The sequence below is a fragment of the Ascidiella aspersa genome, chromosome 1, assembly GCF_963924565.1.
Source record: "Ascidiella aspersa chromosome 1, kaAscAspe10.2, whole genome shotgun sequence".
NCBI classification, from domain to species: domain Eukaryota; kingdom Metazoa; phylum Chordata; class Ascidiacea; order Phlebobranchia; family Ascidiidae; genus Ascidiella; species Ascidiella aspersa.
In genome coordinates this window covers 34,284,941-34,310,848 of record NC_139447.1, presented here as the reverse complement: position 1 = coordinate 34,310,848, position 25,908 = coordinate 34,284,941, and the positions used below count along the sequence as shown (strand labels likewise).

Below are 25,908 nucleotides of genomic sequence, written 5' to 3'. Positions count from 1 at the left end.
TTTGATAAAGAAAAACTTCATTAGGAATAAGCAATATGAACTAAAAGTTTAGCAGTATAGAAGGAAACAAAGCTACCGTTAGTCTCACATTTGTGTTTATGTGGCCTTTGCTGTGGTGAACCCGTCGTGTTTATGACGTCACAATTACACTTTTCAATTAATGAATCAAGCGTAGCTTGAGTCATATAAAAATGTCTAAAATAAATAAATAGACGCTCAAAACGTAACTTTAGCTTGTTGTGCATACTTAAATCCGGACATTCTATCCAAATTTTGTTTTTTTCCAAATTTGAAATTTTGTGTTGAATTGACTCTGGTTTATGTATCATACACTATAATTTTGGGGTCGCGCAAGGTATCGAAAATGTAAACCCTTACTTTTTACCTAACCCCAAACCCCATCTCTAACTTTTTTGCAAAACCCCAAACCCCACCCCTAAATTAGACGAGTTTAGATCTTATTTTGTCGTGGATATTACTGCGTATATTGACACTCCACATGTTAAAGCACATAATGCCAACCGTTGTTCTAACGGCGCTTCATTCACCTGTACAGCTTCCAGCAATCGTATCCATCCAGGCTCACTGGCGAGGTTACAAGCAGTGGAAAGCCTTCACCGACAGGATGAAGTACTTCAAGGAACACGAGGAGGATGTTATTACGGTGAGTTTCGCGAAAAAGACGCCGATGCTAGAGTGGCAAGTTTTTTGAGTTGTATACTATGATATTTACCACTCTGGCAAGCCAATAGGTGGCTGCCGTAATATTTTTCATTTTGCTTTTGTTTAGATGCAAAAGTGGACGAGGATGCACCAGGCCAACTCAAAGTACAAGGCAAGATTGGACTACTTCAGATCGCAGGTTGGTAAACTCAAACTACATGCTACTTCACCGCGCCCGCTCTTAAAATTTGTCGTTTTTCAAAACGTTTTTTGTTTACTTTGAATCTGCATAACTGCCTTAAAGTTGTGATTTTTTAACATAATAACAATTTTATATTTTCCGATTTTGACGCATTTATCCTGCTTTTTTAGTCCAAGATCATCATAAAGCTTCAAGCGTGGTTCAGATCGAACAAGGCCAGGCATGACTATAAGACTCTAAGTAAGTATAACTTTAATTTTGAAAGGAAATTAGCAACTGCCAGCCGTAATGCGAAAACCCGCCCAATGAACAGACTAAGGGTGGCCGGCTTTGCTTAAAACAGTCCTGTAGTTTTTCTTGGGAAAAAAAGCATTATGTAATACAACAATGTCGTTCACCCAATTGACTAAGCAAACTATCGTTTACTCAATTGTTCTACAACTAAAATTGATACGAGTCATGTCTTCTTGTTTGTGCTACAGTTTACTCAGATTGTGGAGAAATTTCGCTAAAAACCAATTTGAATAAACCTAACCAATTAACCGTGTTAACTTTAACTAACTTAAATGCTGTAAAAAAACTTGTGAATTTATAACACCGCAAAACCTGATGTCAAATGACTGAAAAGTTCTGCAGAGGTGTACAACTGAAATAGTTATAGTTATATTTGCTAACCCACTCTTTTTCAAATAACACCCAGAACGTCCAAATCAAAGCATTTTAATATGATTTAACTACTGCTTTTGTGTGCGTCTTGCTTTGTTCTGTTACGCAACAACCGCCTAACCATTGTGACGTCATTTAGTCGGAGTGGAGAACCCCCCTCTTCCCGTGGTTCAGCGGTTTGTCCACCTGCTCGACCAGAGAGCCACCGATTTTGCTGAAGAGATAGGTAAGTTACAAAAGTTAATTGGAGACCATTGCTGCTTTAAAACACCCATTGGTTTGCAAGAATTTCGTTTGTGTTTAACTTAGTATCAGCCTCAAACTAAAATTCTAATACTTTTCGTTATTAACGTTTTAGCTAATGATTACTGAATATGCTTTGGGCTTTTTACGTATAGATGTAATATTATGTTGCCAGAATGGCAGGGGTTGCCACAAGGTCTTTTTTAAAACTCTAAAAGTGTTTGAATGTCTTAGAATTGATTTACGTTTTGAAAAGTCTTAGAGAAACCCTTTGTTTTTCCAGAAGTCTTTGAAACGTTTTAGGGTTTGATTTATGACCAGCTTAGGTTGTGTGTTCATAAAGTGTCGTTAAAAAAACACATTAAATGTTTTTAATTGTGTTGACCCGGACATTTATACTGTTTTTATTCAAATAATATTCAAAAAAGTCAAGTGATACAGTTTTAGGGCTTTAAAACCTATAAAATTTTCACTGAGAAGTCTTTGAATGTCCTAGAAAATATGTTTCATTCTTGCATATTAACCCTCTGCTACCCACCTTGTTTTGTTAAATCTATCGAATTGGATAAAGCTTGGACGCTAAAATTGACGCGTTGATAACTTGGTAATTCACCTAAATGGCTACAAACTCGTTCCGACTTTTTTTTTACAAAAGTAGCTTTATTGCAAAAATTGCAAATGAAAAAATTGATAAAAATCTCCCACCAAAATATAACGCACCCTCTTGAAATGCTTAAAATTTCGTGTCTCAGAGCTTCAAGAGTTGAAGCAGCGAGTGGTTCAATCCATCAAAGCTAACAACGAGTTGGAAGAAGCTCTCAACACGATGGACATCAAGATCGGACTGCTCGTCAAAAATAGGATTACTCTCCAGGTCACCCATCTTTTTAGAATTTAAGCCAGGGGTCATCAATTTTTTTGGGGGTGGAGGGGGCGGATAACTGCATTCCTGACGTTCTCGGGCCGTATATAAAATGAACTTTTGTGTCGAACTTTATAACTTTTATCGTTAAACAAAGGCAGTATATAAAGTACTAGGCAACGAACACTGTTGAAATAAATTGTCGATCAGTTTAAAAAACATTAATACGAAATATGAATTGAAAGATGTAAAACTTCCAAACGGGCACAAGTTTAGTAGCCACTATCTAACCTTGCGTAATCTGCAATCCCGCTAAAATATACATTTTTTTACATCGAATATTATATGTAGTCCGTCCAACTTTATCAACCTTATCTTTTAAACGGTTACCAAACACTTACGTTGATTTGTCTTTTGTTTTGTTTTTCTACACATCACTTAAGGTATTTGTATCCGAAATTTTTAAGCCATTTCAGAACTGTATTACTTTGGTTTAAGGTTTTGTATAATTCTTGTTCGATTTCGATCTTTTGTTTGAACAAAACCGCTCAGCCACTGTTACCTTGTATTTATCCTATGTTACCATTTTGCAGAGCTTAACTAACGTCAGAACCCGAAATCACCCACGCATAAACTTTAATTGTTTATTTACCAGGATGTAATCAACCACAGCAAGAACCTGCGAAAGAAGCAAGGAAAAAACGCCGACGGGACAGAACCAACCGCTGGGGGCGCCAGTGGGCTGAAGACGCTCAACAAATCGAACCGAGCTAGATTGGAAGCTTACCAGCACCTCTTCTATCTTCTACAGGTTCGTCCCATTTGCTGTTCACGTATTTAGCATTTTTCGTTTGTATTAACATCTTGAACAAGTGTATAGGTGCTATGGAAGCATGCGCTGAGCCAGAGTAATACGTGCTTACATTGAAATCCCTTATTTTATAGCATAGGGACGTTAAGTTAAATAATTTTCCTCGTTTCAATTAGACAAACTTTAGTCTTCTGTGAGTGATTTACCTCTAAATCAGTTTTATAACAAATCTTTTTTTAGTACCTAAAAACAGTTAGTGACAGTTTTCGTTCTGACAAGTTTCTCTAATTTCCCCACTTGTAAGTTTAAATAACTTTACAGCCCTAATGAAAAGAGGAAAAAGGTCAATATTGTTTTGACATTTCAGCTGGCACTGGATACATCGTGACTTACAATAGCCAGACTTGGGTTTGATCGCTGCATTGACAATAACCATCGGTCAAACTGTGTTAGCAACTGGCAGTGTTACAATTAGGAACGTGACTCAAATAATACTCATTTGGGCACTTTTTAGTCCTAACAAGTTTGTAATGCGAATTCAACTTTTAAAGGCGTATAAATATAAGAAGTCAAACCGAGGTTGAAAGTGTACTGCAAGGACAAACAGATGTTGTTTCATTTTCAGAAAATTAATTTAGGAACAGTTTTGGCCATTGGTGCCTTGCCTGGGTTTTCAAACGTTGGTAATCCAACCATTTACTTCGTGCTGCCTTAGCTTCAAGTCTACACGCTTTGCTAATTAATTGCGGTCTGCAGGTCTTAACAGGTCTGTTATACATAGTTGTTGGAATTTTTTTGCATTTTCGCCTTAGGTAAGATATTAAAAAAGAAGCCAAGTGATTTGCTGTTTCGTAATCAATACGTATATACTTGAATTATCGATGGCTTTCGGGTTTCTAAGTGGGTATTGGAATTGTGAGTGTAAATTTGCTTTTTTTTATTTTTTTTTATTTCTAATAACCAACGTTTCTACAGAAAAAAAAAGGTTTTCCGCAGACGAAACCCGTCCCCCTAGTTAGGTTGGATAATTCAAGTATATACATGGAAATATGAAAAGTTTTTATGGTTCATTTTTTCATTTTCAAGAAACAAGTTTTGGTCAAAACATGTGTTTCTCGCAGACGAACCCCACCTACTTCGGCAAGCTGATCTTCAAGATGGCGGCAGGTCGCACCACCAACTTCATGCAGTCTGTCATCCTGACAGTGTACAACTACGCTTCCAACCAACGAGAGGAATATCTGCTTCTTAAACTCTTCAAGACAGCTTTGCAGGAAGAAATTGAGTGAGTAAAGTGCCGACGCTTTGTGTTTATACAGCCGCGCTTAAAAGGCTGTTGATTCTTCTGCTTCTGGTGTTGGTGTTGAATCGCTTAAAACCTGGTTAAACATTTTTCTCGCTGGTGTCTAGTGAAATCAAAAATTGATTCGACATTGTAGGGCTTAATGAAAAAAAATGGTAAAATACATCTACGTTAATATATTATTTAATATATTAATTGAAAAAATGGTTGAATACATCTAAGTTAACATTTTATTTAATATACAGAAGTATGCTTTAACCGCTTTACTGTGTTTTGTTTCAGTTTTTTATTTATACCCATACGCTATCAAGTTAAAAACGTATATTCGAAAATATAGCCTCGCTTTAACAAACCTTTTATTTTATTGTCAGCCAAAACTGTTAACACGGTTTAACTGTTTATCAAATGTTTCTTTATCTTTAGTAAAAATTCTCGTTTTTCTAAACAAATATAGTAAAATAAAGCAAATAAGTAATTAAACAACATAGCGTATTACTATAAGAGCACGCGTGTAATTCTAGTACCTCAGCACTATTGCAATTTAATTTGTCTTCCACTAAAGTTTCCACCAAGCGCTTTTTAATTTTACAACTTACAAGCGTTCGTTGAGAAGGCATGGTTTTTCGCCGCTATGGTTCGGCTTGCATTTGCTTTTAAAACCACTAAAAAGCCGCAAGGCGGAACGGCGTTTCCCTAAAAAAACGGAGCTGGCGGAGTTTTTCCGAACCGCTCGCTCCCCTGCCTAAAAAACTAACCTCTCTTGCACCCCCCTGTGTACAGTTACATTGCCGGTCACGACGAAGACTCCGGGTAAGCTCTACTTAATCAAATAGCGAGATGCTGGCGTTTTGTGTGAAGGTCGCAATGCGTTGTTTGTGTGCCTAAGAGTTGTTGTTCTTGTTGTTGTTGCTCCTGCTAAAGCTTTGCTGTGGCTGCTGAATGCATTTCTGCCTTTTTATACCTTTATTTCTTTTCCATAAAACCATTTTAAGAAACGATTTTCTCATCATTTTTGCCCTTTTTCCCATTTGAACGAACGCAATCCATGGCGGTTGTTCGATTTTACGTTTATTGTACTGAATTTGATCAAAAAAGTCCTTTCCTAAATCAAAACGCATTAGTCCTTATCCAATTACTAAAGAATGGAAAAATTGATGCATAGTTTTATCTCGGTCAATTAGCGACCCTAAGGAATTTTAACGCCTTACTCAGGCAGATTTTTGGATTTATTTAGTTTTGGGCCTTAATTTTCACGTAAATATTCTCACCGATTTTAATTCTTGTTTATACTGACATGGTGGAATTTCTTGTAAATATAGTAAGCAACTCAAAAAAATTGAAGTATATGTAGTGAAAAAAAATACCAGAAAATTTTACTGGTAAGAGTTAATTTGTTTATTAATCCCAAAACGACTTGAGGCGGCCTGAAAGCGCTTCCATGTGATTCGAACAGTTGTCGCGTCGCAAGCGTTCGTCGTTTCTTCGTTCCACTTTTCCCACTTTCATGGTTTCCACTCGCGTGATGTGCAATGTTCGGTGTGCACTGTGCATATATGTATACAACGGGTTGCTTGGTCCAAGTATTTACCCTACAGCCATTTTCACCCTACACATTTTCACCCTGCACATTTTCACCCACCACATTTTCACCCACCATTAACTACGTGTGCTGTACAAATTTTGATAGATTTCGGTCGTATTTTTAAATGAATATGAATACTATGATTACCAAATTGCCATAATTCTTTTAAAGTCTAAACTGGAACTACTTTTTTTTAAATTGAGCGTATTTCACAAACAATTTACATAAATAGGAATTAATTCCTAATAAATGGAAATAATACTTCCGACACAATTGGCGCGTTTTGTACAATTCGCCTGCAAAATGGCCGAATACTCGTTTTAATCAAGATAAGCTGGCAAAGTGGCGTTCATGATAAATCCGATAAAATTGTAAAAAAAGTTAAAAATCAGAGCACGAGATATTCACCAATTTATTGTGGAAACCATAGGTGTTCAAATGTGGCGAGTCAGGTTGTTATTCAAGGCATTTCACCAAGCTCGTGTGTCACTTAACGTGTATGTGGTTTGTGAACGTTGCTATTTCAATCTGTTTTTTAATCGTTGGGATAATAATATTTTCCGCACTTTCGCCCTAGAGAATATCGTTATAGTGTACTAACCCGTTTTGTACTTATTTAGAGCTTCTTAACTTGAAACCAAGCATTTGCATTTGTCAAACTGCATTTTTTAGATTCTTGCTATTTAAAAGCAGTTGTATTGCATGTAATTCTGTGGCAATTTAAAAGCAATTATGTTTACTGGAATATTTGGCGACAGAAACTGCGAATTTTCTTAGCCAACAAAACTATGAATTGAGCATAACTTATGTCTTGGTCTTTTGTCTGAGTTCGCTCATTCGTATTTAACGTACGATGGATTGTGTGTAATTGTGTGAAGGTGTTTTTTGCGATTGCGTGTGATTCTAATGGCCAGATGTTTTACTTTAATTTTAATTATTATTTGTCTGACTGTCTGAATTTGACTGTTACACTCTCTGCTCGATAAGTTTGTGTGGCAAAATTACAAAGCATATCATGTGATTTTCTGAAACTGGTAGTACATCCTTTGTATGTGTTGGCTTCAGCCATGTATTGCTATGAGTCAAATGACAGAAAACGAAATTGGCAAATAAACTGGACATTTTCTTGGATATATATGATTTGTTGTTTAATAAGAAACCCGTTTTTAATTTTGTCCAGTATAAAAACTGACCCATGTATAGCTATGGGTCAAATGACAGAAAACGAAACTGTCAAATAAACTGGCCATTTTAAGAAAAATATATGATTTGTTGCGTAATAAGAGAACCGGTCTTTAATTTGTTTAATGTAAAAACTGGCCAGTCTTATAGTCATGTGTCTTACAGTCATGTGTCGGCTCACACGGGTTGTTGTATATGCACTGCAATCACTGTGCAATGATTTTCAGCTTCGGAATGCGAGTTGTTCTGTCTGTTGTTGTGGCGCCGCTGCAAAATGCCAAAAGCAAGCCAAAAAAAAAACGAAAACCAAAAACTGCATGATGTCTCGTCCATTCAATCGTCTGTTGTCTGTCCCTCTTTCCACCGTATGCTTCATCTCAAACTTTCGTGGACTTTTTCCGTTTCCGCAAAAATGCACTTGATTTTCAAAATTCGAAAGGGTTTTGACCAGCCTACGAAAGTAGTATTAAGTCGGTGGACCTTTGCATTTCTTGATGGTCCAACCGTTTGTGATTTATGGAGGCGCTAGCTTAGAATTTAACCCCTTAGCTAGCGATGGTTGATCATTTTTCTAGTTCTACTAACTTCACGTCGTGCGACGAAACTGTAGCGTTATTTTGCATGCTGGTGGCATGTCTGCTCTCCTCACTATGTGTTAAAGACCCTGGCAAAATATATTGGCGTTTTCCACATAAGCGTTGAAGATTTTTTTTTAAGATTTTGTAAGCGTTGAAGATTTTTTACAAATTCCTGCAAAAACCGCTGAACGAAAAACGTTTTCTATAACCCTAATAAACAATTTGAATTTAACAGATCGAAAGTGGACAAGGTTAAGGAAATCGCCACGGGGAATCCCCTGGTCATTAAGATGGTGGTGACCTTTAACCGAGGGGCCAAGGGTCAAAGTTCGCTGCGTCAGATTCTAGCTCCACAGGTTTGTGCTTTAAAGTTCCAACTTAGTCAGTTCTACTGTTGTTAGAAAATATACCTGTTTCCCGCCGGTTAAGGGCTGTTACGGCCGAAAATTAATCAAGTAATCACTTTGCATCAGTAAACCGAGGACATTGTGCATTAATTCCTTTGAAAACGCAATTTCGAACCAAATTAGACTCTTGTTTTCCTAAAACAATTTTGCTCTACTTGGGAAATAAAAGTAATTGTCTTTTGAGAGTCTAGTTTTCTAAAGAAATGCCAAAGCTGAATCTTTCTACGTTTTGTGTAGGTACTTAAATAGCTCTCCGTAAAAATACATGGGCTTATCGTTTGATGTATAATCAGACATATCTCGACTTATAGTACACCCCCTGTCTTTTAACAAAACTTTTCAATATTATTTTGTCAATTGGAAATTCACACAAGCCAGCCAAGCCTAAAAAACAAACACAAAAAGTTTTAAACTGACAACCTGGAGGAGAGTTGCGGTATGGCCTAGGCCAGGGTTTCCCAAACTGTGGTCCATTGGTTGTCCGCGACGACTGCACAGGTGGTCCGTGGCGATATGACAAGAAATTAAATAGTCGCACATATAGCTTGTACGTTGCACAGTACGTACCCTTTTAAAGATAATTGCCGAAGTTATTCACAATCTAATGATTTCAAAAGATTTTGTTAGCCACTATGCCTAAGCCTGTAGTGAGATTCAACTCGCGATTTCGGCATTTTCTTTTTTCACACTTTTTTGATTTTCGCAATGTGAAACCGACTTATTTGTTTCAGGTGCAAGAAGTGATGAAGAACAAGACTCTGAGCATCAACATGAGCCCGGTGGAAATCTACAAAGCTTGGATCAGTCAGAAGGAAACCGAGACTGGGGAGGCTTCGTAAGTGCTCGGACTTTTTTTAAATACTGTTACTACTAAAAATAGCGCCTTTAAATCTTCAAAAAGATTTGAATCTTTGAAATCCTTGAATCGATTTACGCATTAAAACGTTTAAAAAAAAACAGACCTTGAATAGTCTTTGTGTATATTTTATGTGCAGCTTTAAGTTATGTGTTGGGTAAGTGCGGTCAAAAAAACTAACTTTTTAACTAATTTTGATTGTGTTGACCATAGCATTCATACTGTTTTGTTTTTTAAATAAATTAAAGAAACATCGAGCGAACCAATTTTAAAGCTTTAAAAACCTATAAATTTTCTTTAAAAAGTTTTTAAATGTCTTTTAATTTTTTCATACATGTGTGGCAAACCTTTAAGTGTTCCGTGAAGCGTTTTGTAGCTACTGTGGTCAATGGTCATAATATATATTACCAATAATAAGCATAACAAGCAAGTCCACCTTTTCAAGTTTATTTGCCAGTCGGACGAAAGGTGTCAACAAATTGCACACCAATTAGCGATATTAAATTTCCCCAAACCCGTATATTTCACTATATTTTTCCAACTCTCACTATATTTTTCCAACTCTCAACCGGACAGCAACCTACATTTATTTCAAAATTTATATTTTTTAATCTGTCAGCGATCTCCCTTACGAGGTTTCCACAGCTGAAGCGATGAAACATGAAGAGGTTCGTACCAGGGTAGAGGAATCAATCAACCAACTTCGAACCGTCACCGACACTTTCATGACCGCCATTCTTAACTCCATCGATGCAATTCCGTAAGTTGTGGCTCACTTTGCGTTTTTTTCTTATTTTTTAATTTTTTGCCCTTACACTTCCGTGAGATTGGGATTTGCCATTTGAATGCTACTGTTTCAAACGTTCGCCGCTGCGTTTTTAGGAAACAGTATTAAAACTTTTTGATTGATGAAATGAGAGCTGCCTTCGTCATATAAAACAGCTAAAAAACAAGTGGCTTTGGTGACATTAAACCACGGTTGGCATATGTCAATTTTAAATGCAATTTGTCAACAGGGCCACCTGCTTATATCAGCAATATTTTAACACAGGGGTTCTTAAACTGGGGTCCATGGACCCCTTGGGGGTCCGTGAACTAGTTTTAGGGGTTCCATGAAGGTCTAATTAAAATATTAGTGTTTATTTAAGAATTTACAAATTTATGAAAGAAATCAATTTAATTAAAAAAAACGGTTTTCCACTGAATGTATTTAGATTCCATTTCACTTTCACAATTTTGGACCAAAATCAGCAAATTTTTTATTTCTATTTGTACTGTGACGTCAATTTATGACGTCATTTTTTTAATTTTTTTGCCTACAGTGGTCCACGCGAGATGAAAGAAAAGTTTAGGGGTCCGCGGTAAAAAAAGTTTAAGAACCCCTGTTTTAACACACAAAACAGTTTACCAGAATCATCATAATTAGCTGGATCTTTTCGAATTCTTAAATGGGTTACTGGATTGAGGGAATTAAAACAACATCATTTCCGATAAATTATTTTTCGACTGTATAATTTCGCTGTTGTTTATTTTACTGATTGCTCTTTCAACCCTTTCGTCAACCTCGTGTATTTAGATACGGCTTGCGGTATATCGCCAAATGTCTGAAGAACCTACTCAAGCAGAAGTTTCCCGACACTCCAGAAGACGAAGTTCTAAAGGTTCGTAAAATTCTCTTATAATTTTTCTACTCGACTGTTTTTCGCAACGAACTGTGCAAGTTTCAGGGCGTTTTATTAACTATAGGGAATTCCTATCCTGAAAGTCGGATTTTAAATCTCAGGTATACAAAGGATAATGACCAGTTCACAACAATGGGCCGAACAGATCGAAAAATAAACTTTGTTTTTAAAAGACGTATAACTGTAATGCCTAACGATCGCAAGCCGGATATAAAATTTTGTGTCAAACTTTATTAGCTTGATTAAATAACTAATCGCTAAACGAAGAAGATATTAGTAATTAAAAAAAAAACTTTAAAGAGCTTCACCAGCCTGTCGTTTAGTTATTTTTTTAATTTAATTTTATCCGACAACATTTTAACTGTATTTTATCTTCGCTAAAGGCAATATGCCGCGGGCCAGCAGAAATAATCCTTTCGGGTGACTAAAAAGGCCATTCTGCCAAATAAACAGTCTTTAATACTCACACAAAATTAATACTTTTTAACACTAAAACCATCGACACTAGAAATTCAACCGAGGCGCCCACATAACACGAATTCCCAATCCCTTGATTTTAGGCAACCTATTCTTTAGTTGCCAAAAAACTATAATACGTTTCGTCAAGCTGTCGTTTATTTTATTTTTATTATTTTGTGTTGAATTGCATCCGACCACATTTTGAATCTACCTTCACTAAAGGAAATATGCCGCGGTCCGGCAGAAGTAACCATTCTGGACGCCGTTTGGTATCCGAAAAAATCCATTCTGCCAAATTAACAGTCTTTGGCACTAACACAGATCAAATTTAACCGGTTCGTCCACATTACACGAATTCCCAATTCCTTGGCAGTTTACCATCAGAATATGCAAGCAACCAGGTCTTTAGTTTCAACAAAAACTGTAGTTAGCTTCCCCAAACTGTCGTTTATTTTATTTTTATTAATTTGGTATAATTGTATTCGACATCATTTCAGCTGTACTTTATCTTTACTTAAGGCAATATGCCGCGACGGGCCTGCAGAAGTTCGGGGCGCCATTTGGTGACTAAAAAAGGCCATTCTGCGGAACAAATACGTCTTTAACACTAACACAACGTTTTTAACACTAAAACCATGTTCACTCGATACTAAACCTGGTCGCCTACTTAAGACGAAATTTCGAATTCCCTGGCTGTTTACCATCCAGAATGTAGGAAAGCTGATCTATAGTTGCAACAGAAACTGTATTTTTTTATTAATTTGGTGTTTAATTGCCTCCGACAGCAATTGAAATGGACTTGCCGCGGGCTGGCAAAATTAACCCTTTCGACTACCCATTGGTGACTTCTAGATTAAAACGCAATTCTGTCAAAGTATGCAGTCTTTCAGTTAATACCAACACACATATTTAACACTAAAACCATCGATATTCGACCGATTCGTCTACACAAGACGAAATTTCTAATCCCTTTGCTTTTTACCAACAGATGGTGGGCAACCTGATCTACTACCGCTACATGAACCCTGCCATCGTGGCTCCAGACGCCTTCGACATCATCGACGTATCTGCCGGAGCCTCTGGCCTCAACAACGACCAGCGACGAAACCTCGGATCCATCGCCAAAGTGCTGCAGTTTGCCAGCACCGGCAAAACCGTGAGTGTTGAATTGTTATATAAGGACAAGTGTCACTACGCATTGTGTGGCAATATAAAACAGGGGCTTTCTATCGTTATGGGCTAAAGCAGTGATTCCCAAACTGTGGGCCGCAAAACTTTTGGTAACTTTTGAAAAAAATGGTATTTCTATTACCAATAGGCATACAATAAAGTATTTTAGATTTCAATATGCACTTTTCATTACAAGGTAAAAATATTAAGACATTTACATATAGTTTGTTGTGTCAAGGGCGATTGTAAAATGACTCTATTGTTGTTCTATTAAAAGTGTGCCGCGAATTATTTAAGATTTCTTTAGTGTGCCGCAAGCTAAAAAAAGTTTGAGAACCACTTAAAAAAAGGTTTCGTTGGTCATTATTTTCGAATTGGGGTTTAGAGATCTTTGGAACTATAGGAATTATGGGTTTTTTGGGGTAGGAGTTAAAGGTATTGGTTAACTGTTGCACTTAGGGAGTCTTTTACTATATTGGTTAAGCGTCTTTAGTAAGCTATAGATTGGCTTTAATGCTTTTCTGTAGGAGTTTAGCGTTAGGGATATAGGTAGGATCTGAGAACTCTTGAGGGTTAACTTCGATTGCGTTTGGGTGCTCGATCTTTTTTTACCCATTTTTTACAGCGATTTGTAATTGTTTCGTAATTTGTAGCGCAACTGACCATGTCATTCTTGTCGTTTTTCACTTTTTAAAATATGTTCTGTCTGTTTTTTTCGTGAGTTCTGAAATCACAGTTGCAAGTAAAATGTGTTATATTTTTAGTTTGCTGGCGACATGGAACATCTACGTTCCATCAACAAATATCTGATGGACGCCTACGAGAGATTCAAGTAAGCCGTCTTTCCCTATTGCTACAGTTGTTGCAAATAACATACAAATAAATCTACCCTAATATTTATATGCAAAGTCGGTTAAATATCAAGTATACTGCCGTAATAAATATATGCAGTACTTAAATAATATATAAGTTAAATTAAAGTCAATAAAAACACAGACTTGAGTGCACTTAAAAGTATTTGAATCACTTTCATACACGCCTTCGGAAATACGCAGAAGTATATTGTCCTATAAAACAAATACGTCATAATATATATTTTACGATCTCCTAAATTTTTTAATAGTTTTACTCTTAAGACCAAAAGGCTCGCAAAAACAAATTCGGCAGCCTTTTGCTCATACCTTTCTTTCTAATTACTTGTCGTTTGTTTTGTCACTTAAGTTTTTAGCTCGGGCAAGCTTAAAATGAAAGAAAACCCATAAATTAATTAAAATCTCTTTTTATTTCAAATCAAATCTCTTTATCCCAACTTTAAACATTTGGAAGAGCTGCACAAGTAAAACAAGAAATATCGATAAATTTAGGATTATTTTATAACAGAAAAGTTACTACAGTAGAATCTTCAATATAAAAAAGTCATTTAAACAACAGTCTCTACAAGTTATATTCGCAGACGTGCTCATACCACTACACATGCGTTTTTCTTTTTCCTCCAGAAAGCTCTTTAGTTTTCAGCTCGAACAAGTAAAACATAAAGAAGGCCATTAAATAAACAAATAGGTCCAAACAATTTCTTTTTTTCCCCGTTTTTCAACCTTTTTTTTCAACCTTTTTTCTGTTTTTCTTCTTCCTCCAGGAAGTACTTCGTGGCAGTTTGCGAGGTCCCGGATCCCGAAGAGAAGTACAACATGGATGAGTACAGTGATGCTGTCCTCCTCGTCAAACCGGTCATCTTCATCACCATCAAGGAGATCCTAGATACACACAAGGTGGGGTGAGAGGGATCGGGACTTAGGGATTATTTCCTAATGGCTGTGTGTTTTTAAGGGGTTAACAAACAAGAGAAACTGTTTAAAAACTGACTTTTTGCAGAACCAATATTGTGAGATGAGCGAAAACGATTTTTTTACTTTTACTGCACAAACTTTTTCACGCATTAACGAATTGTTTTTTTTAGTTTTAACAAATTTGTTTTTTTAATTTTTTTTTAACTTTTTTTTTTAACTTTTTTTTAATAAAATGTCCAATTTGTTATTCGTCTTCCCTGATTCGTTAGCTTCACCACACAAACATTTTTACGTTTTTTTTCTTAAGGTGTTTTTTTTTTAATTTAAAAAATATTTTTAATTTTAAAATCCATCTTACACGGATTCTTCAAGAAAATCTTAGCATTTGTTATACGTCCAATCCCTTGGCTTTTTGTTTTTTACCATCAGATTGTAGGCAACCTGATTTATAGTTTCAACAAAAACTGTAATAAAAAAATAAAAAAATCCTCCTGTTCGTTATACGTATTTCCTAACTTCAACATCCTCTTCATTCTTCAAGCCAATTCTTTTCAGCTCCATTCTTCAAGTTGACTTGCTCTAATTATGACTGGGACTTGACTTGGCGGACTGATGACTTAAACTTTGACTTGTCTTGTTATTTATTAAAAAAGACTTGACTTGGACGTAATTTATTTTACAAATGGCTTTGACTGGGACTAAGTCATTTCACCACTGTTACACGGATACTTCACAAAAAAATTTAGCATTCGTTAAACGTCTTCCCTACTTTCTACATCTTCCTTATTCTTCCAGCTCCTCCTTGAGCACGCCGACGAGATCGCTCCCGACTCCTCCGATCCTCTTCATGACACGCTGGAGGAACTAGGGGAAGTCCCGGATCTCTCAACCCTAGTCGGTAAGTCGAGCAACACGGCTTTGTATAAAACAAAACAAGAGAATGATATTTTGCTTTAAAACTCTGGTGCATTGGATTATCCGGCGCTAAAGAAAAATATAAAATTTTGTTCATTTTTTACTTAACGGATTTTTGTATGTTTTGCCCGCCGCTATAAAAGTGAGCGAAATATGTTTTTGTCCAATTTTTGTTTTGTGCTTAAATAAAACTGCAACAAACTGTTTACTTTGAACATCAATTTACATTTCGCCAATGCAGCAACTCTTTATAAAAAAGATTAATGATACAGTGAGATTGGAACCCACGACCGTCAGTTAAAACGACCACAATTCTAATTCCTAAGCTATCAAGTACATGCTTAAAAAGATCGTATAAACGTTAAATATATCTGCACTATTTCATAGTGTTTAACATTATAAAAAAATTATTCAAGAAAAATAGAGTAAGGCAGTTTTACTGGTTTATTTTATGACTATTCGCTACGTTGCTTACTTATTGACCTTGTATTTATTCTGTACCACGAATGAAGTATCATTCAAAACTTTGCATTTTGTTTTACTTTTCGCTGGTTTTAATGCTTCGGTGATTTGCGCCAAATGCACGAATGCGAAAGACACCAACCCCAAACCATTGTGGTCGAACCTATGCCAAGTTTGGTGTATACTCATCTCTTTATCTATATTGGCGCAAAAACCCACTACACAACGATCATAAAATTAGCGTAAATAAATTGTCAATTGTTAAAAAATCCTATCCGCGAAAGCAACTCACTTTGAGATGAATTAAGTAAAAAAAAAAACAGACAAATTATTATCGACGTAAAAGTAAGTGCGCAAATGTATATGAAATTTTCCCTGTTCCTACAATGCTTTCTGTTCCAACGAATTAAGGCCGCAGGGTTAATTCCCCTTTTTCTTAAAATGCAACGAAATGAGGAAAGGCATGTTCGTTATGACATTCTCATTTAACAAAAATAGCTAGAAAAATTTTTAAACGCTTTTTAAATAAACGTTTAAGTAATCCGCAACGTCTCTCCGTTGTAAGTGCCCCAAAAATAAAACCCTAAAATTTGCCGAAAACTATTTCCTCCCTGTTTGTTGAGTTGTAAATACTGGATATTAATTAATGTTCAGTGCCAAAAATACAACTATATAGCTCAGGGCGATATGCCAAACAACTTTTTTTTTTGTAAATAATTCTGTACACATCCCGAACTATAAGATCATAAAACGACGACCTTGGCCAGGGGCTTTATTGTCTTTCTCACTCGCGCATTGACTTCAGGCGCCGCGCTTTTTATTTCTTTCGTCTAACTTTCCTCCTTTTCGCGCCTTCCCCGAAGGTACAACGTCCAGCCAGCGGGTGTCGCCCAAGAGAGGTAACTACTTACTGTGTAGACTTGCCTGGTGGTTAATGCTGCATTGTTTCAAACCATTTGATACTGTATGCTGTAACCCTTGTAGACGGGGTGTGGGTGACTTGTACCCTTAGAAATAGGGATGTCTGATAATATCGGATCAAGGCCGATACCTGATTCTAAGTGGGAGTATCGCTACTTGTCTGATACTAAGTTTGCATCAATGCTGATCCGATACAAAAGAGTCAAATTTTGAGTAACATTTCTATCAAATATAACAGTTTCTACACTTTGAGAAAAACTCATGATAAAATAGTCTAATTAACCTTAAAAGACTTTACATTTACTTGTTTGCATTTTTAAACATAACATTGACGTCATTTTGAACTAGACGACCATATTTTTGTCCAATATATCGGGTATCGGTATCGGAAATAAAGACCTCAATTATCGGACATCCCTGCATAGAAATGCACCCATGAGCGAAAGCATGTCGTTCTTCCCTATTGCATATGCCGCATGTTTCGTCTTTATGTAGACTCTAACCCTGTAGTATTGGAAACTAACAACTAACGGTGTATTGTAACAACAGCTTTGATTCTGTAGTCATTCTTCTTAGTGATGTAGAACTGTAGATCGATGTTGACGAACCTGCTCGACATAGGAATTTGTATTAGCTGTGTTTTCCTACGTTGCGGATACTGTAGGGTACCATAAGTGTGTCTCCTTAGGATCAAAAGAGTACATTTATCTCCAACACTGACGATACCTTTTTAAATTGTTTACTCGACATATACAATGACATTACAGTCAATGACAAAAGTAAAATTGGTATCAAAACCAATTTTGTATGGAAAATTTAAACTAAAAACACCGTGTGCAGTGAGTTTGTTTGATGAGAAATAATTAATGGTAATTTTTTTATTATTTTTACAACGACCTGTTTTGACTAAGTCATTTAATCTGTTTAAACTAATCCAATTTTAAGGTCACTGTAATTTAAGGCCGTGTCTATTTAAAATCAATGCCATTTCATTTTTAGTAGCATTAATTTTAAACTGTCCTAATTACCTTATAATATTAATCAAGATTGGCCAAATCATGTCAAATTTGTTTACTTATACGATAATTACAATATGATTCTGTATACAGTAGTGGAATATATATTAATATTTCAATTCTCTTTGATAAGCTTTTTAGTGCAACTTTTCGCTTTTGAAAAGTTTGATTTTTTTGTTAGAAACGGTTGATTTCGTAAAAACCTCTGGTAGTTAGTAATGTAAGTAAATTAAAACTTCAAATCTTCTGGACACGCTTGTCATGATAAGATAAATTAACCATGGCATGCACAGTTCACACGAACCTAACATATATTGTTTATGTCACGTTCTGCTATATATCACGTGCACTAGTCGTATATCACGGTCATACACATACGCACATTCACATCTTCCATCATTCACATCTTTCCATTACTTACACTTTAGGGCGCATTTGGACAACATACCACGTATATGTTGCCCAACAATCGTTGCATGCGATCGTGTATTCATAATATCATTGCGAACTTGCCACATGCAAATTCCAAATACGGCAAAAAGTGTTACTCAAAAGCCGAAAAGTTCAAACTGCCAAAATAACGACTCCGCATAGTTTTCAAGGAATTAAACACACTCTGGTATTTGCAAGCATGAGTTTAACAACCTTAACCTTCCTATGGCGTTTCTGTAGTTTTACTAAGTGACAAGCAACTTATTAATAAAGGTTGCCGTTTTTCAACGAGTTGCAATTGGCTTGAAACATCAGCCTATGCGCCTCTCATTTTTGTTTTGCACCTGGTGGTTTTCCTTTAACCAACCGTTATTAAAAAACTACTTGCATTTCTATATTACGAGGTGCCTGCGTGGTATGGTAAGCGTGTCTAATAACAGCACGCTAATATTTCCTTCTTCAGATATTTCTGTATATATTGTTTCCAGTTATAATATATCGTAACCTTTTATGCTTGCTGAAGCAACTCAAACTTACTCCGCAGAACTAAAAATGTGGAGATAAGCTTGACTATAACCTCGTAGCCTCGTAAACTGGTATAACAGCTTTATTAATTTCGTCAAATTTAAAATATTTAAACAAAAATGCATTTAGCTGATATATATAGTGTTAGTTATATATGACGATTGGCACAATACACACTGTTCCAAATAATACATACAAACAACATACAAATTACAAATACTTGATTACAAGAAAAAATAGAACCAGAGCGTACGTAAGCCTAACACATAAAGAACAATTCGCCACACATTGTTAGACCTTAGTTTTGATGAAGATCGACAAAAAAAGCGCTCGAAAGGACTGTTTCGTGGTATTTTACTTTTGACACGCCCTGTTGTCGCTCAGGTGGTGAGACTGAAGGCGACAAAAGTAAAACGAGCGACGAGCAGATGAGTCAGATTGTGAAGACTGAAGTCTCACTGACTCTTGCAAGTCGAATCGAGGTGAAAGAAGACGACGACAGCGACGTGAAGAACCTTATTCTCAGGTAAATAACGACCAAAAACTCTATTTTTTTAAACAAGTTTTTTTTATAAGGCCATATTACCGGTTCTCGTACGATATTAGGGTATAGACTTGGACAACTAGATTAAGGTATTTAATGAATTATAATTATCTTTGATCTAAATCTAAACCATTTGTGGCTCATTTTACAGTCGTAAAGCATATGTAATGCTATAAGTATAAAAAATTACCGCTGGAATATTTGCTGTTTACATTCTTATGAGAATAAATTTCAGTTTAAACTCAAATAATTGTAAATAATTGTAAATAATTAAATGTAATTCTAGTCTATATTTAGTTTTCAAGAAATCGTTACTTTGAATTTTAATCTAATTTGAGAAAACTGAAATGCTCTTAACTTTCATTCTAATCAAACTTTGAAAAGCTGAAATAAATTTTAGTTGTCTTTGACTTACAGTAGGTTGGTGTATCGCTCCCGAATAATTGTAGGCTTTTTGTCATGGTAAACGATCTAGTGCAGCGCTTGTATTTGTAAGAAAATAATGATGCACAACTGTGAATTAAGTAAGTTCTTTATTTAAATTTTTTTTATCAAACTACGAATACCATTTGTCATCTATTTGAAAGCTACCCTTCTAATCATCGCGTCGATTAAAAACTTTTAAAATAACAAATTAACAATGTTAAGAATTCTAAGCCATGCTAAAAAGGTAGCTTTTAAACGGCAAGGCGTTTTTAAACGGTTAGTAAAACATCTTACACCCCAAAAAATCAGCGCGTTATAAAATACTTCTGACACCTATAGACATGACAAGATAAGTATTGGACATCCGTATAGTCTTACAACACAACAAGCCAAAATAGAGCTTTCCGTGTTTTCAAACACTCTTTCGATTTGAATAACATCCTATTTGTTTTGTCAGAACGAAGCGAATGGTGATCGACATCATCAGGGTCCAAGTGGGAGACAACCTCACCGAAGTGCTCAACACCCCTGCTTCTGACGAAATGGTAAGACTTAATTAAAGAGGTATTTTATGGGCGTAATACACTATAACTTGCTTAACCGGAAATCGTTTCTTCGAAAATTAGAAATTGCAGAAAAATGGCTTTCAGTTATTTCCGTCTATGATACCTTATTAAAGGTATTTTTTGTTGTAGTTTTAGAGTGCTGTAGAAGCTAGAAAAATGTTTACTTGATTAAAAAAACGTATCTTGGTCCACTGGCTTGTATCGGGAATCGTATGTTTTTTTTAAACGTGCTTTGTTTCGAGCAGAGTGTAATGAAGGGTTGGCTTAGTGGCCGCTAATAAATTTGAGACCATCTATGTATGAAAAAAAGTGAGTTAATAGTCTGTTTTTTTTTTTGAGAGATCATGCCCCCTTGTGTGGTTAATTTCAGACGCTATAAGCGTATGTGGCAAAAACAAGTTTCACGACACGCGCAATGAAAGTCCCATTTTCAGTAGTGAGCGGCCTTTGAAGCAGCCAATGGTAGCGTTAGGTTACAGTTACACATTTGCAAAGCGGACCTAGCGGCATGAGCTGACACCTAGGCACAGCTGCACACCCACAAACGCACTGCTGGGCAAACGTTAGTAATAAAGCCAAACACGTTGTAGTCGCTGTACCTTTATTACATCTCCGAGAAAAGGAAAGCATGCGCAAAATAAAAAGGGGCATATGCGCAAAATAAAATATAACTTTCTTCTATTGTTCCTCCACAGGAAGAGGAGCATATGCGCAACGTGGAGAAGTTGGAAGAGCGAAAGAAGCAGCAGGAGTCGGCTGCAGCGGCCGTCGGAGGCAAGGGAGGCGAGGGGGAGGATGACTCTCTTCTCAAGACGCGATCCCTCCTCAACGAGAACAAGCTGGCGTTGGAGGACATGAAGAAGAGGGTGATTAGGAACCTGGAGAAGCTGGAAGGACACGGGATCGTTTCCAAGGACGACCATTACCAGACGATCGTCAACATGATCGCAAGAGTGAGTTCGAAAATTCTACCTTTAATTCTTACGTTAACGATCGTATCTCGTTAAACTGCAAGATATATAAAAATAGCAATATGCTGTTGCTGCTAGGCATTCTTACGATAAGACCATGTTCTCTACCCTTAATAATTGATTTGTGAGAACAAAAAAACAATTAAATACATAATTAATAACTTAATTATTGAAAAAATCGTAACCTAATGTGTGAGGCTAAGCGCAATATTTTTGCTTAGATTTCACTTTCAGCAGTTCAATTTTTTTTTCGTGCGACCAGACACCTTGTTCTCCACCCTTAATAATTAATTTATTAGAAAAAAGCTAATTAATGACAAAATTAGTAACTTAATTTGTGAAAAAAAAAACAAAAAAAACAGTATGGGTAAAAGGGTATTTGGTTGTTTCGATTATGAAAAATTACCATTTTAGCATTCGGTAGCGCGCTAAACGGCGTTTCTTTTTCCAAAAAATTTGGGTTATGAATGTCTCTTTATGTATTCGAAAAATGTCATCAACCAGGCAATATTTTTTAAAGAGTTCGTTTTATACTTAAAAAATCGACTGGATATTTTATTTTGTTTTTGTAAAATACCGATTTACCTTAACATGATCACCTTTTCTTTCCCAGGACATACGCAACCAGCGTCGCTACCGACAACGTCGCAAGCAGGAACTGACCAAGCTCAAGCAGAACATGGACCGACTCGATCAGAAGGCCAAGTTCTTCGAGGAGCAGTCGGACTACTACAACCAGTACATCAAGAGCTGCCTGGCAAGTCTCGCCAACAAGAGCAAGAAGTATATTGTTTGTTTTTTTTCTAATCGTTTTCAAAGATTCGTGTTTTAATTAAGATTGCTTTATAAAAAAATGAAATAGCTAGATTAATATTTGCAACCCGTTGTTTAATCTGCCAAAATTTAATTTTTTGGGCAAAACTATTGTATTTCGTTTATTACCTAGCTAAAATAATCAAATATTTGTAAAAAAACAAAGCAAATGTGCGGTTAATTTTCGAATGTTGCCGAAATCATTAAATTTCACGTAGTAGCTGTATTTGTTAATTCGATAACTGTAACATAGCTGGTGGTCAGTGAGTATTTCTTCTTACCTTGAACTATAATATAGCACAGTTGTGTGCAATTTTGGTAATTACAATCTTATTTCGTAGGTCGAATAGCAGACATCCCTAAACACCACAGAGTTATCGCAGAGATCATGTTTATCAATTGCAAAAAATCTGTCAGAAACTGTTTAGTTATGAAATCTTGCCTGATAAAGGACGCTTACGGAAAATTTTGCCAATCATAATATTTTGGCGCCAGACATCCAAAAAAAAACGGTGAAGGACGTAAAGGCTTTTTGACACGATCTCCATCAACAGTATTATTTTATAGGAACCAGAAGAAGAAGCGTAAGGCTGCCGCGGTTAAGTACACAGCTTCCGAACTTCATCGCAAGAAGATTTTGCTAGAAATCGAGGGACTCGAGTCCGCCCAGTGAGTACATGTCCCAAGTTTAACTAAACGACCATTTTAAGCCGACATTATACATTTTTTGAGCATTTTGCTATGTTTTCTTATTTTAATATGATTATCAGGGCAATTGAATTTTACAAAAAACTATTTCTCAACCGCTCTTTTAAGTCATGAATGACCCGCTGATTTATTGTAAAAATTATGAAAACAAATATACAGAAATGTTTTTTTTTTGACCTAATGATGCTTAATCTTCGTCATGACAAAAGTCCGATGTTCTAGCTTCAAAATATGCCTAACCTATTTCTTCCCTATAACTTGTCGTTCGCATGAAACCTTTTCCTTTCACTTCAACTAATATATTTTATTTTTGATGACGTCAGGTTTCGCAACGTGGTGTTCGAGATCGCGCAGACCGAGGATGACGTAGGCAAGTTCGAGGTCAAGGCCAAACTGGTCGGAGTCAATGTTGAGAAAGTTGGTCTCGTGTTCCAGGTGAGTTTTCAGCAAACGCGGTTTAGCAACGTTAAACAACATGTAGATATAATGAAACAAAAATCATTTATGTGATTGGAAGGGTAAACCCATTATCTCGATTAGAATGAAACATTTCCCTTCTGTTGCTAAAAACAAAAGTTAGGCAGAAAAGTTGGATCAAGTTGTTATTTTTACCCAACTTGGCTATATTTACAATGCTGCGGAAATCCCAGTGCGTCAATTTTATAAGTAAAACAAAGACCTAAATGAAAAATCTGGGACCATTTAATTTAACTGATCCGTGTTACACCACTAAAATCGATAATGCTTAACAGTAGAAAGCAATATTGGAGTTCCATTTTGAGTTAACTGGTTTATGGTAATGTCTTTCCTCTGTAAGTTGAAGTCCAACTCTCGTTTCTCTCCCAGGAGCAATTTTTTCACTCCTCCCACTAATTATTCTCCTCTCACTAATTATCCTTCTCCTTTTCTTTGTAGGATCTGCTCCAGCTCCAGTACGAGGGCGTTGCGGTGATGAAAATGTTCGACGGCCGGGCTCGCATCAACGTTAACCTGCTCATCTTTCTGCTCAACAAGAAGTTCTACGGAAAGTAGATTGACTCGCCGACCTGCCCGCCGCCGGCTTTCGACGCCCGAATTCCCGCAGACGAAACCAGCGCCCGTAAAAGACAAAAAATGGCGCTGGATTTTAACAAAAACGAACCGCTCTGGCCCCACAGGCGACACACGGCCTATTTTCATGCTTTCACGCCCTAATTTTCGAGATAATTCAACAGCACCATAAAACGTAGATTTTTAAAGCCTCCAAAAAGGTTTTTAAAGTCCAAAAGCCCCTAACCATGTTTTTTTTGCTTTGTAGGCACGCTTATCCTGTACTCTCGAATACCCGATCATTTACCCAGGTCCGCGTTTATCTTTTGCCGCCTTTTTTGTCGAGTTTTTTCACTGCTACTGTCTCACGCGCGCAGTGCTAATGCCTACTATCTCTACACTACCACACATTATATATATGTATCTATATATATATATACGGCTGCCACAATATCGTGTAAAAACGCTTCTGAGCCAGCTTAAGCGACCTACTAATCAACTTATCTTCTGCCCCTTTGAAAAATGTGCGCGAGCTATTTCTGTCAAAGGTTTTTCAAAGCCGCCTTCGAAAAAAAATGAAATATTTTGCTTGATCGTCGCATTCCAAACAGAAGAAAAGCTCTTTCAAGGCTTTTCCCTCGATTAGAATCAGCATTCCAAGTCGTGCCATTCCTGAAAAAAATTCCCATTAATCCAACCTTCGACAACTGCTTTATCTCATTCTCACACGGTCATTGTGTAAAAAAGAATTATTATTGTTCCCCTCTCGTTTTTAGTGTTATTTACCCCTTGAAGTTATGCTTAGTTCGGTGAACTGCTTTTTCGCTTGTTTGTTGTTTTTTGCTGGAATTAAAGACTTTCAGCATTTTTTTGCGCGCGAACTTGAGCGAATTGAACGGTATGAGGTGGTTTTCTCTTTTTTCTTGTTTTTATCCCAACATGAAATCATTCCGCCAGTTGAAGTCCAGTGACAAAATGCTTTTTCAACTAAATATCATCTTAACGCCATCTTTATTTTAATATAGGCAAACGTCCATTGCTTAGATCAGTGTTTCTCAACCTATGGGACGCGAACCAATATTTTACCGCCGTTTAATTTAGTATGTTCGCCGACTGTAGTTATTTTAATATGTTTAAAGTTATTAAACTCAGTTCTGAGCAAGATTGCTCCAAAGTTTGAGAAAATTGCGGAAGCATTACGAAAACATAGCTCATGGTAATTAAATTTAAAATTATTTATGGCGATGTCTTTTTTTGGCTTACAAAAAGTTCGGTGAAGAGAATTTGGTCGCCAAAGCTTCGCTGTTTTATGAGTATAACGCTCAGTATTAGGGTCGCCGCCCAAAAAAGGTTGAGAAACACTGGCTTCGATTTTACATGTAGTTCGTGCGAGAATCGCAAATTTCTAGCACAATTCTATCCCGACGCGAAACACATCTACTTTTACACCAGCAGACTTGTAAGATTCCCAGAAAATCCAACTTGACTAGAGCTGTCGGTACGGGCAATACAATGTCCGTTTTGCACTGTTTCCCAGCTAAGAAACTCGCTATTCCGCCTTTGCACTGGCATAACACATTCCCCGCCGCACCTTAAATTACAACTGAGCTGTGCTGTATTGGCAGCAACGCAGCAACAGAGATGTGTTTACGAACGTGTACTGTATAATTTTTCGCCCTTTTCCTTTCCTTGCAATCATCGTCTCTGCAGTGCCTATCGCCCCCGTTAAAACAAGTATAGAAGAAACGCCGCGTTCGTTTGTTTTTTGCTGTATTATATACTGTCGCCTGTATAAAGCGCGCATGGTCGGCCTTGTAATTTTCCTCTAAATCTGAACAGAGGCGAAAGAGAGATAGAGGGGAAAAAAGGAAAAAGGCTCTATTTCCTTTTCTCTTTTTTGCTGATCGTGTTCGCGTATGTTTAACTTAATATTACAGCGCCCCCTGTTAAGTCTTGGCCTCCATTTCCCCCCTCCCCTGCCTTGATCATTCGCCGGGCGAAATAAACGTTAACCATGACGTGGAAAGAACTGGAATTCCTACTTTGTTTCATCTTTAGCGAAATTATAGTTCATCTATAAAGTCTTAGCTACAAATCACAGCAGATCGTTAAAATTCAATGACAGTT

At 36.6% G+C, this 25,908-nt stretch overlaps 1 protein-coding gene across 1 annotated transcript in view; it reads left to right on the top strand.

Moving 5' to 3' along the window:
* Positions 1-25,839, top strand: part of LOC146169934 (ras GTPase-activating-like protein IQGAP1) — a 53,140-nt gene extending 27,301 nt beyond the window's left edge. The window contains exons 17-40 of the mRNA XM_083389382.1: positions 557-664; positions 791-862; positions 1,036-1,105; positions 1,671-1,757; positions 2,527-2,648; positions 3,292-3,447; positions 4,569-4,732; positions 5,531-5,560; positions 8,328-8,448; positions 9,231-9,334; positions 9,975-10,115; positions 10,932-11,016; positions 12,485-12,652; positions 13,431-13,498; positions 14,303-14,435; positions 15,249-15,351; positions 16,694-16,729; positions 19,109-19,250; positions 20,152-20,239; positions 20,956-21,213; positions 21,845-22,014; positions 22,612-22,713; positions 23,076-23,187; positions 23,668-25,839. Of these exons, the coding sequence (XP_083245508.1) occupies positions 557-664; positions 791-862; positions 1,036-1,105; positions 1,671-1,757; positions 2,527-2,648; positions 3,292-3,447; positions 4,569-4,732; positions 5,531-5,560; positions 8,328-8,448; positions 9,231-9,334; positions 9,975-10,115; positions 10,932-11,016; positions 12,485-12,652; positions 13,431-13,498; positions 14,303-14,435; positions 15,249-15,351; positions 16,694-16,729; positions 19,109-19,250; positions 20,152-20,239; positions 20,956-21,213; positions 21,845-22,014; positions 22,612-22,713; positions 23,076-23,187; positions 23,668-23,784 (2,757 nt within the window). The 3' untranslated portion in view covers positions 23,785-25,839. The remainder of the gene's footprint in view (positions 1-556; positions 665-790; positions 863-1,035; positions 1,106-1,670; positions 1,758-2,526; positions 2,649-3,291; positions 3,448-4,568; positions 4,733-5,530; positions 5,561-8,327; positions 8,449-9,230; positions 9,335-9,974; positions 10,116-10,931; positions 11,017-12,484; positions 12,653-13,430; positions 13,499-14,302; positions 14,436-15,248; positions 15,352-16,693; positions 16,730-19,108; positions 19,251-20,151; positions 20,240-20,955; positions 21,214-21,844; positions 22,015-22,611; positions 22,714-23,075; positions 23,188-23,667) is intronic.
* The last annotated feature ends 69 nt before the right edge of the window (positions 25,840-25,908 follow it).